The following is a 16,556-nucleotide window of genomic DNA, read 5'->3' on the forward strand; positions in this document are numbered from 1 at the left end:
GAGGGATCGGCGGCAGCTGCGGAGGCTGCAGCGCCCGGCCGCCACGACCGGCAGGAGGGGGAACCGGCTGGCTGGCTGGGGAGAAGCGTCGCTAAGCGGGCGGCGACGGGGAGAGAACTGGCTTTGCGGACAACGGTGAGTAGATGAGGCCAGCCCAGAGTGGGGGGGGGGGGTCGCAAAGCGGGCGGCGACGGGGAGAGACCTGGCTTTGCGGACGACGGTGAGTAGATGAGGCCAGCCCAAAGGGAGGGGTCGTAAAGGGGTGGGGGTGGAGGAGGGGGTCGCAAAGCGGGTAGCGGGGGGGGAGACCTGGCTTTGCGAACGACGGTGAGTAGATGAGCCCAGCTCAGAGGGGGGGGGGGTCGTACAGGGATGGGTGGGTGGGGAAGGAGGTCGCTAAACGGGAGGCGGGGAGACCGTGAGTAGATGAGCCCAATCCGGATGGGGATCGGAGAGGGATGGGTGGGTGGGTGGGGAAGGGGTCGGTGAGCGAGCCGGCAGGAGGGCGATCTCGCTTTCCGCCCGACGGTGGGTCTCTTGAGCCTACTCGGGAGGGGCAGTGGGGAGGCGTGGGTGGGGAAGGGGGTCGTTGAGTCGGCGCTGGGTAAGCAGGCGGGGGTGGGGGAGAGACCTGATTTTCCGACCGACGGTGAGTAGATGAGTTCAGTCCGGGGGGGGGGGTCGCAGTGAGAGGGATGGGTGAGTGGATGGGTGAGTGGGGAAGGGGTCGCTGAGCGAGCCGGCAGTTGGGCGATCTCGCTTCCCGGCTGCCGAGGAGCGGCTGCGCCCAGGCGGGGGACCGGAGGGGGTCCTAGTTGGATGGTTGGGTAAGGGGTCGTTGAGCGAGCGCTGGCTTCCAGGACGCCGGTGACATCGGAGTGGGAGGAGGGGTGGATACGTGGGGAGGGGGTCGCTAAGCAAGCCGGCGGGTGGGCGGTCTCGCTTTCTGGCGGACGGTGAGTGGTTGCGCCCAGGAGGGTGAGTGCGTGGGTAGGGGGTCTCCGAGCGAGCGCCGGCCAAGCAGGCGGGCGGACGACCACGCTTTCCAGTCGCGGGGAAGTGGCTGAGTCCAGCCGGGGGATCGGAGGGGGCGGCCGAGCGAGCGCTGTGCAAGCAGGCAGGAGGGCGACCCCCGAGGCTCGTCGTCCCCCCAGCTTTGCGCCCAGTGGTTGCGCACCGTCGGTTGGCTTAACGGTCGGGCGCGGGGAGTGGGGGGGCGCCGCCGGGCAGGAGCGGGTTGGCTCGGTTGTTCCCCGGGCGGAGAAACGGATCGACTTAAAAAAGATGAAGGGGATCTTCCTTGAAGCTGGTCGAGGGAGCGACCCCTGGCTTGGTGAGTCTAACACTGGTTGATGGGCCTTGACTTGGATTGGGGGCGGCTGGGGGGCTGTTTCCAAACTGGTTGGTTAAAGTGCGGGTTGGATCCTAATCCCCCATCACTGGAGGCTTTTAAAAAGAGACTCCGAAATAGTATAGGGTCTCCTTCCTGGGCTGGACTAGAAGACCTCAAAGGTCCCTTCCAACTCTGTTATTCTGCTACGTTTTGATCGCTTCACCCAAGGGGGAGGTTCTGCTAAGGTACATTGGAGTCAATTGATGCTGCTGCAAGTTAAACCAAAATTAAAAGTAACTTTGGTCTCTATCAAGCTAGACACTGGGAGATGGGGAGTTCTAGTGCTGCCTTGGGCACAAAGCCAGCCAGGTGACCTTGGGTCAGTCCTTCTCTCTCTCAGTCCTAGGAAAGAGATAATGGGAAACCACTTCCCCAAAAACCTTGCCAAGAAAACTGCAGGGACTTTATTATTCTTATTTTTAAAAAGTTTTTTATTTATTTTCAATTTAAAAAAATATAACCATTCTCCTCCTCCTGGAATAATTGTACTGCTAACCAGAGCATACAAAACCTTTGCTAGACCAATTCTCGAATACAGCTCATCTGTCTGGAACCCGCACTGCATATCGGGCAGCAATACAACCGAGAAAGTCCAGAGATATTTCACGAGAAGAGTCCTCCGCTCCTCTGCTCTCAACAGAATACTTTATAGTACCAAGCTTGAAATGTTGGGCTTAGACAATTTAGAACTATGCCGCCTTCAGTTTGACCTAAGCGTAGTACATAAAATTATCGGCTACAATCTCCTACCTGTCAATGACTACTTCAGCTTCAACCGCAACAATACACGAGCACACAATAGTTACAAACTCATGGTAAACCGCTCCAAACTAGATTGCAGAAAATACAACTTCAGCAACAGAGTGGTCAACGCCTGGAATGCTCTACCTGACTCTGTGGTTTCTTCCCCAAACCCCCAAAACTTTAACCTTAAACTGTGTACTGTTGACCTCACCCCATTCCTAAAAGGTCTGTAAGGAGCATGCATAAGCGCACCAGTCCCCTGTATTTGTATTCCTTTCATGTATTCATAATCATGTCTACACTTGTATCTGTTATCTAATTCATACTTGACAAAATAAATAAATAGATAAATAAATAAATAAATAACATCTTTCCATAAGCAGTGTGTCGCCTGGGTACAAATATTTCTGTGCATAAGTTCTTCCATAAGCTATAAAACATGGAATATTTAAAACACTATAAAGCTCTGTATTTCCTTCTTAACATATCTTCTAATAAAAATACAATAATATTAGTTATTCTCATAATACTAGTACCGACAGTTGTCGTTATTATTCTTAATGAGGGCTAGCTTGATGTAATGGCTGAGGCATCAGGCTAAAAACTGGGAGGCTGTGAGTTCTAGTCCTGCCTTGGGCATACAAGCCTCAGACTTTGGGCCAGTCACTCTCTCTTGGCCCTAGGAAGCGGGCAAGGGCAACTACTTCCAAGAAACATTGCCAAGGAAACTGCAGGAAATTGTACGGTCAAAAAGAACCAACATTGACTCAAAAAAATCAAAATAAATAACCCACAAAGTTGGCAAAGCTTGCATGTTGGTGTGTGTGTGCATCATAACACATTTGGGTATATATCTGACCACAATTACATTAAGCAATTATAGGTTTAGTCTTGATTGACAAGTGGCAACCCACGATGGAAGGGATCCCATATTGAGCTAAATCCGGATTATTTCTTGAAAGATTTAGGGCTGAAATCATAAACATGAACCAAGGTGTATAAACAAGGGCTTTGCTTAGAATATCCTGGATATGATTGACTTGGCTTTTTATTTTGGGACAGAGTTTATATAATAATACCCTAAGTCAGTCTTTCTCAAGTTTGGCAAACTTTAAGACGGGTGGAATTCTGAGAGTTGAAGTCCACCCGTCTTAAAGTTTGCCAAACTTGAGAAAGACTGTTTTAAACAACCAAATATAAAAAAGGACCTCTCTGCCCTTGGCTACCTAATATTTTGAATTTTTTTCTCAGTTCCAGGGAGCCTTAAAGCATGTCAGGGAAAGGGGGTCTTTATGTGTGCGAAGATCCAGCCTCCTGGGAAGCCGTTTTGAAGATTTACCAGGATGTGATTGAAGCTGTGGGAAGCAAGAAGAAGAAACTAATTGCCTTGGATCGGTGGTAAATTACTGATGTGCAATTTGGGCAGTTTAAAAGACGCAGTGGCTCAGTGGTTAAGACGCTGAGCTTGTCGATCAGAAAGGTCAGCAGTTCGGCGGTTCGAATCCCTAGCGTCGTGTAAAGAGTGAGCTCCCGTGACTTGTCCCAGCTTCTGCCAACCTAGCAGTTCGAAAGCACATAAAAAATGCAAGTAGAAAAATAGGAACCACCTTTCGTGGGAAGGTAACAGCGTTCTGTGCGCCTTCGGTGTTGTTGGCCAAATGACCATAGAGACGTCTTTGGACAGCACTGGCTCTTTAGCTTTGAAACGGATATGAGCATCGCCCCCTAGAGTCGGGAACGACTAGCACATATGTACGAGGGGAACCTTTACCTTAATTTGGACAGTTTAACGAAGGTTATAAGCCCTGGTTGGTTATAAGCCAATGAGGATGGCTCTTTATGTTTTTACTGTCTCATTTTTCTTGTTTCTTTTCAAGGTATCAAGAAGAGTTGCCTGAAATTCTTGCAGGGCGCAAGGAAAAATACTTGTCGAAAGAGGAATTGTCGAAACTCATGGAATGGAAGCTTACCGTAGGTATTTCTCTCTGAAGAGCTAAACATAGAATGGAATAGAATGGAATAGAATAGAATAGGAGTTAGAGTTGAATAGAATGGAATAGAATAGAATAGAACAGAATAGAATAGAATAGGAGTTAGAGTTGAATAGAACAGGAGTTATTCAACTCTTTACTCCTATTCTATTCAACTCTAACTTCTATTCTATTCAACTCTAATTCCTATTCTATTCTATTCAACTCTAATTCCTATTCTATTCTATTCAACTCTTTGAATAGAATAGAATAGGAGTTAGAGTTGAATAGAATAGAATAGAACGAAATAGAATAGAATAGAACAGAATAGAATAGGAGTTAGAGTTGAATAGAATAGAATAGGAGCTGAATAAAGTAGAACAGAATAGAATAGAATAGGTGTTAGAGTTGAATAGAATAGAATAGAATAGAATAGAATAGAATAGAATAGGAGAGAGTTGAATAGAGGTCCACTCTAGGCAGTTTGAGGTTGACACTGTGGGGGGTTTGAGGATGTAACAACAGAGTCAGGTAGAGCATTCCAGATGTTGACCACACTGTTGCTGAAGTCGTATTTTCTGCAATCGAGTTTGGAACGGATTACCTGGAGTTTGTATCTGTTGTTTGCCCATGTATTATTGAGGTTGAAGCTGAAGTAGTCGTTGACAGGTAGAACATTGTACCAGGCAATTTTTTTTAAAAAATGTTTTTTTAAATCAAAAATTATTTGAGTTCCAAGAGGAGCAAAGAGAATAGCCAGGATGGAGACTAGAAACATGAAGTCTGGAGAAGAGATAGAAGGTTTAATCCTAGCATTGAGGAAAGATGAAACAGTGGCGAAATTGTACAATTTGGCAGAATGAAAATCACGCTAAACACTTGCCGCTCGCACTCAAAAGCGGATCATTTCTGCTTTCGTCCCTTGCAGAGAGGAAAATTTCGGCCTCGTTTGCAGCAACTGGTGGCTGCTAATCCGAGCGAGATGGTGAAGGAACATACCAGAAAAGCTTTCCATCAACTCCCAGACATAGAAGTGGCCGTAAAGGAGTTGAATGAACTGAAGGGCATCGGGCCAGCCACAGCTTCAGGTATTCAAAAATGGGGGCCGGGGAGGGCAAAAACGCGAACCATGGGGGGGGAGGCAAAAACACCCCCATTTTGTGAAAAACAGGTCCATTTCCCCTCATTTTTGCCCTCCCCAGCCCCCAGGAGCACTCTACAGGCCTTCCAAAACCTCTGAGCATCTATTTTTGCAATGGTCTCCATGGATAAGCAAGGATTGGATGTCTGACCTATTCCTTCTATAGTCCACTATAAGCTCCTTGGTCTTATTGCTGTTAAGGACCAAGTTATTATCTCCACACCACGAAAGCAACTCTTCTACCTCATCTCGATAGGCAGACTCATCTCCCCTCCCCTCTCCCCCACAGAGATGAATCCCACAACTGTTGTATCATCTGCAAATTTAGTAATGGTATTACTAGAAGATTCAAATATTATTTTTAAAAAAAATTCAATCACATTTTTATTTTTTATATTCTTTATACATCTCAATGCGTGAATGGCACGGTAACTGGGCAACATACATTTCACTACACATAAACATAGTCTTATTATTCCTAAATATTACATTTCATTTCCATTGTTTCATATGTCTTTTGTTATCACGCTTCCTTTCTGAACCATCTTTCTGTCCTTTTGCATATCTTAGCATATTAATATATAATTATTATTTCCCCCCCCCCGCTATTTTCTATCCCTATTTTAACTCCCCCCCCCCGCCTATTCATATCGCTAAAATATTCAAAGACGTGTTTTCCACTTATTGTGTTGCTCATATTTCCATAGTTAAATCAACGTTCCGTAGGGAATATTCAAACATTCGATTTCTTCCATAGTCCCGTGTTTTCGCTTCTGTTTTAGCCATTCTCGCTGCCGGAGCACCTGAAAGTGCTGCCTTCATGGCCGATGAAGTGATGGAGACCCTCCCAGGCCTGGGACCCCTCCAGTACACCCTGAAACATTATCTGCTTTATATGGACAGGATTCAGAGCCTCGTAAAGAAACTGAACCAAGGTAAGACCACGTTTTCGCTGTCCTCCACTCCAGAATCATAGAATCGTAAGTCTGGAAAGGGGCCTCGGAGGTCTTCTAATCCAACGCCCAACCCAAGTCCTTATACCGTTCATGAAGTCACCAAGAGCGAGTTGGGGGGTGGGGGGCGTATAAATGTTCTTAAAATAAATAAATACATTCAGGACAAATTGGCTGTCAGGCCTGCAGCCATCTTTTCTTTTGGATCTTTGTCCTGCCACACTTTCTATTATTCTACTATGCATTTTCTATTGTGGGAAAATGGGAGGGGGGATTGTATGGAGTTAGATGCTATGTAGCCATAACAATATTCTTTCTAGAAAGCCAAGGTCATCCTTTGTCTTTGAACCTCTGCACCTGACCGGAACTGGATGGGTGGAAGTTGCCAGCATGGCAGTGGGAGATTGGACTATGTGATGGACTTGTGGGTGTGGGGGGCAAGATCTGGAACTTTCAACTGGGTGGGGAAAACCGGGAAGCTTTCAGATTCGGGTTTTCCCAGATGTGCCAACGTGGCTCTCTTAATAAATTGGAACTTTGAGCAATACTTTGCCTCGGACTTTGATTTAATTTTGGATGCTATTTGGAACCCTGACAATTCTTGAAAATTCAATGACAGACTACACTTGATTTGAGAAACTCTCATTTCCCTCCTCTAATGTCTACAAAGGCTGAAATATAAAGAGAACCTATCGAAAGAAACGGGAAGCAGAGAAAATATATTTATCCGTGGAGTTTATTGCTTAGATTGTACAGGTCATCCTGGATGTACGACCTCAATTGAGTCCAAAATTTCTGTTGTTAAGTGAGACGTTTGTTGATTGATATTTTTGGCCATTTTACAAACTTTCCGATGCAGAAATAGAGGCAGTTGGAAAATATTTGACTTTCATTACTGCAAAATTACCGGTGGCTCAGTGGCTAAGATGCTGAGCTTGTCGATCAGAACGGTTAGCAGTTTGGCAGTTCGAATCCCTAGCTCCGCATAATGGAGTGAGCTCTTGTTACTTGTCCCAGCTTCTGCCAACTTAGCCGTTTGAAAGCACGTAAAAATGCAAGTAGAAAAATAGGAACCACTTTTGGTGGGTAGGTAACAATGTTCTGTGCACATTTGGCATTTAGACATGTTGGCCACATGATCACAGAGACGTCTTCAGACAGCGCTGGCTCTTCGGCTTTGAAACAGACACGAGCACCGCCCCCTAGAGTCAGGAACGAGTAGCACAGATGTGCGAGGGGAACTTTTACCTTTACCTTACCGCAAAATTAAACTGATCCTGGAAAGACTAGAAGTTCTCCAAGGTCTCTTTTGACTCTGTTATTCTGTGTTTTGTTAGGTAACACCACGGAAACCTGGACAGCTCACCTGGTGGAAAAATGCCTCTGGACCTGGGCTTTGGCTGAAAAGCTGCGTCTGCCCTCTTTACCGATTGTGAGCCGAGAGGAAGACCAGGGAGATGGTGGTGAGCAAGGAAACAGAGCCAGGAAGAAGCAGAGAACCAGCTGAACGTGTTCTGCCCTAGGCCTCCCAAGATCATGAAGCCGACTCCTCGTCCTGATAAAACCTCTTTTATTTTGGTTAAAGGGAATTCCTCTCCAGCAGAGTCCCCGCCAACAGTCTTGTCACTGCGTTAACTGTTTGCTAGCTGCGCTGAAGATTTACTGCGCATTTCACAGGTCTTATCAGCAAGTGATTTACTGCGCCTGCTCTCACACATTCCAAAGACTTCTGATTCTTATTTCTTATCAAGAGATATGCTTCTCGAAAGAGCTGGCGATCCGCACCTCAATCGAAGGTGGGAGGAAACTTCTATTCCTTCTCAAGTCTTTCAAGAGATTGCACAACTACAGGCCTTTATCAGGCTTGGAGAGCTGCCAGGCCAATATCTTCCAAACTCCACGCTGTAGCAGCAATTACTTGGCAAGAAGTCAGGAACAGATCTCCACCCTCATGAATTGAACTAATTGTCTCCTGCAAACTCCCCTCCCCTTTAGCTCCTCTTTTATTTCCTCTGGGAGGGGCCATTCACCGTCCACCTGTGCCTTTACTCCTGAGTTGGCCCTTGTTCCTTAACTGTTCCCTTCTCCTGGCAGCTCTGCGCATGCACACACTGGGAACAGGCTCCAGCTGTTCTTCTGCCTCACTGATGTCTGACTCTGAAGGCAGCTGATAACTGGCATATGGCTCTGGCCCCCTCTCTGCCTCCGACGCAGAGCCCTCATCAGAGCCTTCCCCAGACTCCAGGACTGGTCCATCTTCCTCCCCAACCTCCTTACTCTCTGAACCTGCCGCCAGCTCCGTTGGTAGCTGGTGGGCCACAACAGAACGCTTCTCAGCTCCTGCGATTGTGAGGTGAACACCTGCTCCTCGGCACGTGAATGGCAGAGCTGAGCAAACACACCCAAGGGACTTTGCCTCACTTTGGGACCTGCCACACCAGCCCACAGCAACCCGCCCAGCACAGTTTTCTCACAAACAGAATGTAGCTTGTGTGACACAAGATGGTTAGAAACCCTGTTTGGTCGTCTTTCAAAGCATCGACAGGGATCTGTCCAGATGCTCCCGTTTTAATAATATTGAAATGGATTGTTTTGTTACAAGCAGCCTTCCCTTCCCCTGCCTCACCCCCTCAACCTCTGTAGTAATGAATCCCACCCTCCCTTACTTGGTGGGGTATTTGGGAGGGCAACTGGAGGTCTAGAGTTCCTTTGGTCGATGTTAGGAGATAAAAGATTTAACGGAACTGACGGGCTGATTTCTACTGTCCATGTGGAAATTGTTTCCATAGAATTGAGGAGTTGTTTTCTTATTTTTCAATAAAAGCGATTAAAAGATGCAAGTAAAACTTATACCATTACAAAATAAAAAGCTACCTCAAAAGATGCAGGAAAGAAGAAAAAGAACGAGATAAAAATAGGGGGGGGGGGGGAGAAATACCAGCTTCTCAGCCAGTATAATCAACATTAAGAACCTGCCATAATCACTTAAAACAAAACCCAGTCTTTCTTTAGTACAGGGGGTCAGCAACCTTAGACAAAGAGCCACAAAGGTCCTAGCTTTGTCCTGACGGAAATGTTGATGTGGGAGCGGAATGGGGCACAATCCCTGTATACCTGTTGGGGAAGAGCTGTTCCACCTAAGCTCTGGTGAAGGAAACGTGCGATTTGGGTATTCCTATTCCTATTCTAGTCTATTTACAGATTAGCAGAGTTGGAAGGGACCTTGTAGGTCATCTAGTCCAACTCCCCCACCCAAGCAGGAAACCCATTTCTGACGAGTGGCAATCCAGTCTCTTCTTGAAAGCTCCAGTTGATGATATCTGATAGATCATCATATCATATATCATATCATATCATATATTATAATATAATATAGCATTGCATTGTACCATATTATACTATACTACTAATACTATTCTAATACTTACTATACTATGTTAATGCTATTCTAATACTATACTATTCCAATACTAATACTATTCTTATACTATTCTAATAGTATGCTAATGCTAATACTATTCTAATACTATACTAATACTATTCCAATACTATACTATTCCATTACTAATACTATACTATTTCAATACTAATACTATACTAATTCTAATACTATACTAATACTATACTATTTTAATACTTATACTATGCTATATTATACTATACTAATACTAATATCATACCATACCATACCATACCATACCATACCATACTACTTTAATAATAACAATATGCCTACAACTAATTTTGTGCAACTAAAAGTTTCCTCATGCTAGCTGAGGCATTCTGGGAGTTGAAGTCCACACATCTTCAAGTTGCTGAGGTTGAGAAACACTTAATACAGAACGAAACTGATTGTGTGCTACCTTCTAGTGGCCACTACAAGTAAAAACACAAGATGTACACTAAAAGCAGAAATTCCTCCTTTCTTGGGGCAGTGGGAGTTGTGTAAAGTCTTCTACAAAGAGACAATGGCATCCATATTGATGTGAGAGCTTAAAGTAAGGTGGCCTGTCCATTCTGATAGACAACTGTAGGAAGTTAGCACCCACCCCTCTCCTAGAAAAATGAAGTAATATAGGAAATATTAAAAAGGCAGAATATTTCCCCCTAAAAGGGAGACAGAAACTTATCCCTCCCACCTTTGTCAATGGGCCATTAAGGCCTGAGCCAGTCTATTCTACATAACAAAAGATCTACCGCCTTCAGGCAGAGCCATAGTAGGAATTGCCTAAAGCCCCTTCATTACATCATCACCCAGCAAGGCTCAACCAAACCTGGGACTCAGGACAGCCTACAGAGTTGCCCCTGCCTGACCCCATGGGAGTCTGAGAACCAATCAGAATACAAGCTCAAATTCAAAAACCCAGAGAGGGCATAAAACCCAGGCACTCTCAACATCTCTTCCCCCGTTTTTCCCCCCAGGATCTCAAACCATGTGATCCTGTCCACCATTAAACCATCTTTCTAAAAGGCACCATATTTCCAGTCTGCCCCCCCCCCCCCACACACACACCTTGGAACTGAACCCAGATGGACATTCTTCCAACACAATTAAACATGGAGCATCCAATAAGGAAGTGTTGGTTCTTTCAGGTAGACCAAAGTGGTGAATAGTCAACCCTCCCTTGGTTGATAGGACTACAGAAACAGAATCTAGTACTCTGTAGGTGCCTCGCCCTCCCTATCTCCACTTACAGAAGGACCTGTCTGAGACGCTTTCTCTGATTACATTTCTGCTCTGGGCTCCAATCTCTCTTCTCTGATTTCTTTTGTTCTCCAGGGTTATTATTCTCTTTAAAGGAACTTAAACCTTCCAGAGTGGGACGGAGCCCTGAACTCTGAATACCTCTATATTTACCACTACTATCATTTATACTGTTCGGTGTCTCTGTATGTTGGTTTGTGCGTGTTCTTCCATACCACTCTCATCATGCTTCTCTGCACGCTCGCTCTCCTAACGGGGAGCTTGCTTACTTAACAGAGAAGAGTGTAAATGCCTGGCTAACTGGAATCCAGAACATTCCATAGGAAATCGAGAGAGCGGTGCAGCCGTTTGGCTGGAGACCCCTGGAAAACGAGGCCCACGGCCGAATCTCCATTCCTTCCCCCCCCCTCAATATTTTTTTTTATTTTTATTACAAATTTTAAATTCTTTTTACGAACAAAGGGTTGTCCGTGTTTCCCCCCCCCCACTTTTACATTCTCTCTTATACATAATTTGTTTTACAACACCTTACCATTCCAATTTCAGCCCTATTATTTTCTTCCCATAGTTCCATCTTAAATTTAAATTTTTCTGAACACAGAGTATTATTTTTTGCCCTTTCCGAAAACATACCAAATTTATCATTTATCATTTTCCATTCGTTATTCTAATTTCTATAGGTAGCCTATATCATCAAATTCAATTTTAATGTAACGAGCATTTTACATAACTGGTTATCCACAATTAACAATGTTATTTTATTTGACTATACATCGTTAGCAGTATTAACTTATTTCATTTCCTTCTAATACATTTCTTCTTTCCCTTCCTCCGTTCCTAACCATTTTCCCTTCTCTTGCTCTCTTTGATGTTCCATTTTTCATCAGTTTTCTGTTTGTCCTTCTATCCACTACTCTTGAGTTCCTTCCCCCCCCTTTATATGTATTATATCTTTCCTTCTAGATTTTCCCTATCATTCTTCTAGAATGGGTACTTCCTAATGAGTTTGCAGCCCCATAATCTTTTTTTTAATTAGTTTGTCAAACATGTACAAGACAGCAGGTAAAAATATAAACATGGACACGAACAAAGGAAGTAAATAAATATAAATGGGGACAGTAGGACAGGGACGGAAGGGATGCTGGTGCTCTTATGCACGCCCCCTTTAAGGACCCCTAAGGAATGGGGTGAGATCCACGGTAGACAATTTAAGGTTGAAGCTGTGAGAGTTAAGAGGATGTAACAACGGAGTCAGGTAGAGCATTCCAGGCGTTGATCCCTCTGTTGCTGAAGTCGTATTTTCTGCAATTGAGTTTGGAGCAGTTTACTTTGAGTTTGCCTGTGTATTATTGAGGTTGAAGCTGAAGTAATAAATTGACAGGTAGGACATTGTAGCAGACAATTTTGCGTACTGTCCTTAGATCGGACTGCAGGTGGTGCAATTCCGGATTGTCCAAGCCCAAAATTTCAACCAGTATTGCAGGCAAACTCTGCCCACAGCCTGGAGTTTGATCCTGATCAGCTCAAAGTTCACTCAGCCTTCCATCCTTCTGAGGTTTTGGTAAAATGAGGACTCAGATTGTTGGGGGGGGGGGGGGGGCAAGAGGCTGACTCTGTAAACCACTTAAAGAGGGCTGTAAAGCATTATGAAGCTGTATATAAGTCTAAGTGCTATTGCTCTTCCTTTTCTCCTTCCTTCCTTCCTTCCTTCCTTCCTTCCTTCCTTCCTTCCTTCCTTCGCAGTGATTAGAATGCAAATACGCAGGCTAATTCTGCCGACCGCCAGGAGTTCGATCCTGATTGACTCAAGGTTGACTCAGCCTTCGATCCTTCCAAGGTCCGTAAAATGAGGACCCAGATGGTTGGGGTCAAGAGGCTGACTCTGTAACCTGCTTAGAGAAGTCTGTAAAGCACTGTGAAGCAGTATGTAAGTCTCAGTGCTATTGCTCTTCCTTTTCTCCTTCCTTCCATCTTTCTTCCCTGGTGTGCAGTGGTTAGAATGCAGTATTGCAGGCAAACTCTGCCCGTAGCCTGAAGTTCAATCCTGACCGGCTCAAGGTTAACTCATCTTTCCATCCTTCCAAGGTCGGTAAAATGAGGACCCAGTTCAATGGTGGGGAATTTGTTGACTCTGTAAACTGCTTAGAGAAGGCTGTAATCATTGTGAAGTGGTATGTAAGTCTAAATGCTACTGCTATAGACAGATTCTTGCAAGTCTAAGGGTTGCTCTTTCCCCACTCACCTTTACAGCCTAAGAAGCTAGGGAGGGTCCCTTCTGAGATATTTGACATGTTTTCTGTGGGCTCAGCTGCCTCTTATCCAACTGTTTTAGTTCTTCCTTCTGTTTCCCAGGTCATTCCCACATTGTCACTGCAATACCTTGGCTAAGACGCTGAGCTTGTCAATCAGAAAGGTTTGGCAGTTCAGCGGTTCAAATCCCTAGCACCGCTTAATGGATTGAGCTCCCGTGACTTGTCCCAGCTTCTGCCAACCTAGCAGTTCGAAAGCACGTAAAAACTGCAAGTAGAAAAATAGGAACCACCTTTGGTGGGAAGGTAACAGCATTCCGTGCGCCTTCGGCGTTGAGTCACGCCGGCCACATGACCACGGAGACGCTGGCTCTTTGGCTTTGAAATGGAGATGAGTACCGCCCCCTAGAGTCGGGAACGACTAGCACATATGTGCGAGGGGAACTTTTACCTTACCGTATCTTATGAATAGCAAATTTGATAAAAAAGCAAATTTTATAAAAAGATGCAGAAGGAGCATACTTTGGCACAGGGTGAAATGCATCCATACCGTGATTTTGTTTCCTTGGAAAACAGGAGTTGACCTACTTTTTAGGCTTACTGCAATTATGGCACATTTATTCTTGGGTATCGTGAATGTTTTGCCCTGTTTTCCCAACTTCCTCCCACAGCTTTTCTAAGTCAACTCCCTATGTTCCCAAAACTGCAGGCATTCCGTTAAATTTTTACCTAGGGGTCCCTCAGGGAAAATAAAATCTTAATGTTATTTACAGTAGCATGAAGAGCTTAACAAAAGTAGGATGTTTATATTTCAGTAAATTATTTAGGCACCCACAAATAGGTAGTAAACAAACATCGTCTTCTGGATGGAGGTAATTTAGAATTTGTAACCATATTTACAGTATGACCATAACCCTCTGCATTATCGTAATATAGAATAAGAATAGAATAGAATAATGGAATGAGAGTAGAGTAGAATAGAATAGAATAGAATAGAATAGAATGGAATGGAATGGAATGGAATGGAATGGAATAGAATAGAATAGAATAGAATAGAATAGAATAGAATAGAATAGAATAGAATAGAATAGAATAGAATAGTAGAATAACAGAGTTGGGAGGGACCTTTGAGGTCTTCTAGTCCAACACCCTGTTTAGGCAGGAAATCCTATCCCACTTCAGACAAATGGTTATCCAACATCTTCTTAAAAACCTCCAGCGTTGGGGCATTCACAACTTCTGGAGGCAAGCTGTTCCACTGATTAATTGTTCTAACTGTCAGGAAATTTCTCCTTAGTTCTAAGTTGCTTCTCTCCTTGATTAGTTTCCACCTATTGCTTCTTGTCCTGCCCTCAGGTGCTTTGGAGAATAGTTTGACTCCCTCTTCTATTTGGCAACACCTTAGATATTGGAAGACTGCTATCCTGTCTCCCCTAGTCCTTCTTTTCATCAAACGAGACATGCCCAGTGTCAGGGTTCCAAATAGCATCCAAAATTAAATCACGCCCAGTTCCTGCAACCGTTCTTCATGTCTTTTAGCCTCCTGTCCCCTAATCATCTTGGTTGCTCTTCTCTGCACTCTTTCTAGAGTCTCAAAATCTTTTTAGGTAGTTGAGGTAGCTGAGGCAAATCCTTTACACCTTGGCTGTTGTGCTAAACGTCCCCTCCCCCACGCCCACATTTTTAAAACTTGAATTTTAAAAGACCCACCCATTAAAACAAAAGACATTCTGGGCAATGGTGGGATTCAAAAAAAATTACTACCAGTTCTGTGGCCGTGGCTTGGTGGGCGTGGCAGGGGAAGGATACTGCAAAATCCCCATTTCCTCCCGATCAGTTGGGACTCGGGAGGCAGAGAATAGAGGGCGGCGGGGCCAGCCATTGGTGGTATTTACCGGTTCGCCGAACTACTCAAAATTTCCGCTACCGATTCTCCAGAACTGGTCAGAACCTGCTGAATGCCCCCTCTGATTCTGGGTTGGGGAGATTAATGGGGAAGGGAGTGGAGGGAGGAGAAAGCAGACCCATTGTCGAGCGTTTGCATCGATCCGTTGGCTTGCTACTTTGCAGGACATATGCTGACACGAAGGGGAAGTTAGCTCCCGTCCATCTTCATCTACTCCTTGTTAAGCAGGTAGACATGGATTGGATATTGATAGGTTTCGATCCCCCTGCCTCTGTCTTTTTCCCCCCAAGGAGGCTGCAGTTTGCAATTCCCCCAGCATTAACGCTGCTGGGAGAGATTTCACCAATTCATTTATGGCCCATTACAGAGATGTGCTCTGCCTACAGATGTGGCAGGTGTGCATGAAGGAGATGGCTGCTTAATAATCCTGGGGGCTGGGAAGGTTCCTAATGAGCATTGAGAGGGCACGTCTGTCAATCAAGGTCTAAAGGTAACTTTTGAAGAGGTTTTTCGTGCAAATGTAGGTGTGAGGTCTGCAGCCATATTCTCTTTTGGATCTCAGGCCTGCCACAATTTCTATTATTGTACTATGCCATTTCTATTGTGGGGAAATGGGAGGGGGGATTGTATGGAGTTAGATGCGATGTAGCCATAACAAAATTCTTTCTAGAAAGCCAAGGTCATCCTTTGTCTTTGCATCTCTGCACCTGACCGGAATTGGATGGGTGGAAGCTGCCAACATGGCAGTGGGAGATTGGACCATATGATGGACTTGTGGGTGAGGGGGCAAGATCTTGAACTTTCAACTGGGTGGGGAAACTGGGAAGCTTTCCAATTCAGGTTTTCCCAGATGTGCCAACGTGGCTCTCTTAATAAATTGGAACTTTGAGCAATACTTGCCTTGGACTCTGGTTTACTTTTGGATGCCATTTGGAACCCTGACAGTAGGGTCCTTGCTCTCTGAGCTTGCTCGTTTCCTTGCAGATGTTACTAGGGGTAACATCTTCAGTGCAAACCATGAGATCTTCACTTAACAGCCCCATAATTCCTTGTGGGGTGGAGTCTGGGCAAGTGAATGGAGCTAGCAGAGTGTTTTAATGGCCACATGCCCTTCCTGGAGGCCCATTTGAGACAAAGTGGCTGTCCAGTCTCTTCTTAAAAACCTCCAGTGATGGAGCACCCACAACTTCAGGTGGCAAGCTGTTCCGCTGGTTAATTGTCCTCACTGTTCGGAAGTTTCTCCTTAATTCCAGTTTTTTCTCTCTCCTTGATTAGTTCCCATCTATTATTTCTTGTCTTGCCTTCTGCTGCTTTGGAAAACAAATTGACCACCTCTTCTTTGTGGCAGCCCCTAACATACTGGAATACCGCTGTCATGTCAACCACATCCTTTTCTTTCACTTGGCCATACCAACTCAACAGTTGGTTCCATGCCTTGCTCAGCCATGGAAATTTTGGACACAGCTGTGGTTGTAAATAGCAATCGCACTTATAT

At 44.9% G+C, this 16,556-nt stretch overlaps 1 protein-coding gene across 3 annotated transcripts; it reads left to right on the top strand.

Moving 5' to 3' along the window:
- Window positions 1-26: 26 nt before the first annotated feature.
- LOC309398859 (uncharacterized protein) lies at window positions 27-9,047 on the top strand. 3 transcript variants are annotated; one of them, XM_081966115.1, is made up of 6 exons: window positions 27-135; window positions 3,389-3,535; window positions 4,015-4,108; window positions 5,036-5,195; window positions 6,031-6,183; window positions 6,522-6,577. In XM_081966115.1, the coding sequence occupies exons 2-6, from the start codon at window positions 3,408-3,410 to the stop codon at window positions 6,560-6,562; spliced, it is 576 nt and encodes a 191-aa protein (XP_081822241.1). In that variant the 5' UTR covers window positions 27-135; window positions 3,389-3,407; the 3' UTR covers window positions 6,563-6,577. The 3 variants fall into 3 exon arrangements, with proteins under 3 accessions (XP_081822241.1, XP_081822239.1, XP_081822240.1); XM_081966113.1 differs by lacking the exon at window positions 6,522-6,577 and adding an exon at window positions 7,539-9,047 and having other exon boundaries at window positions 32-135; XM_081966114.1 differs by lacking the exons at window positions 27-135; window positions 6,522-6,577 and adding exons at window positions 175-220; window positions 7,539-9,047.
- The last annotated feature ends 7,509 nt before the right edge of the window (window positions 9,048-16,556 follow it).

This window comes from Natrix helvetica (assembly GCF_964273705.1).
Source record: "Natrix helvetica genome assembly, chromosome: 13".
Classification (NCBI taxonomy): domain Eukaryota; kingdom Metazoa; phylum Chordata; class Lepidosauria; order Squamata; family Natricidae; genus Natrix; species Natrix helvetica.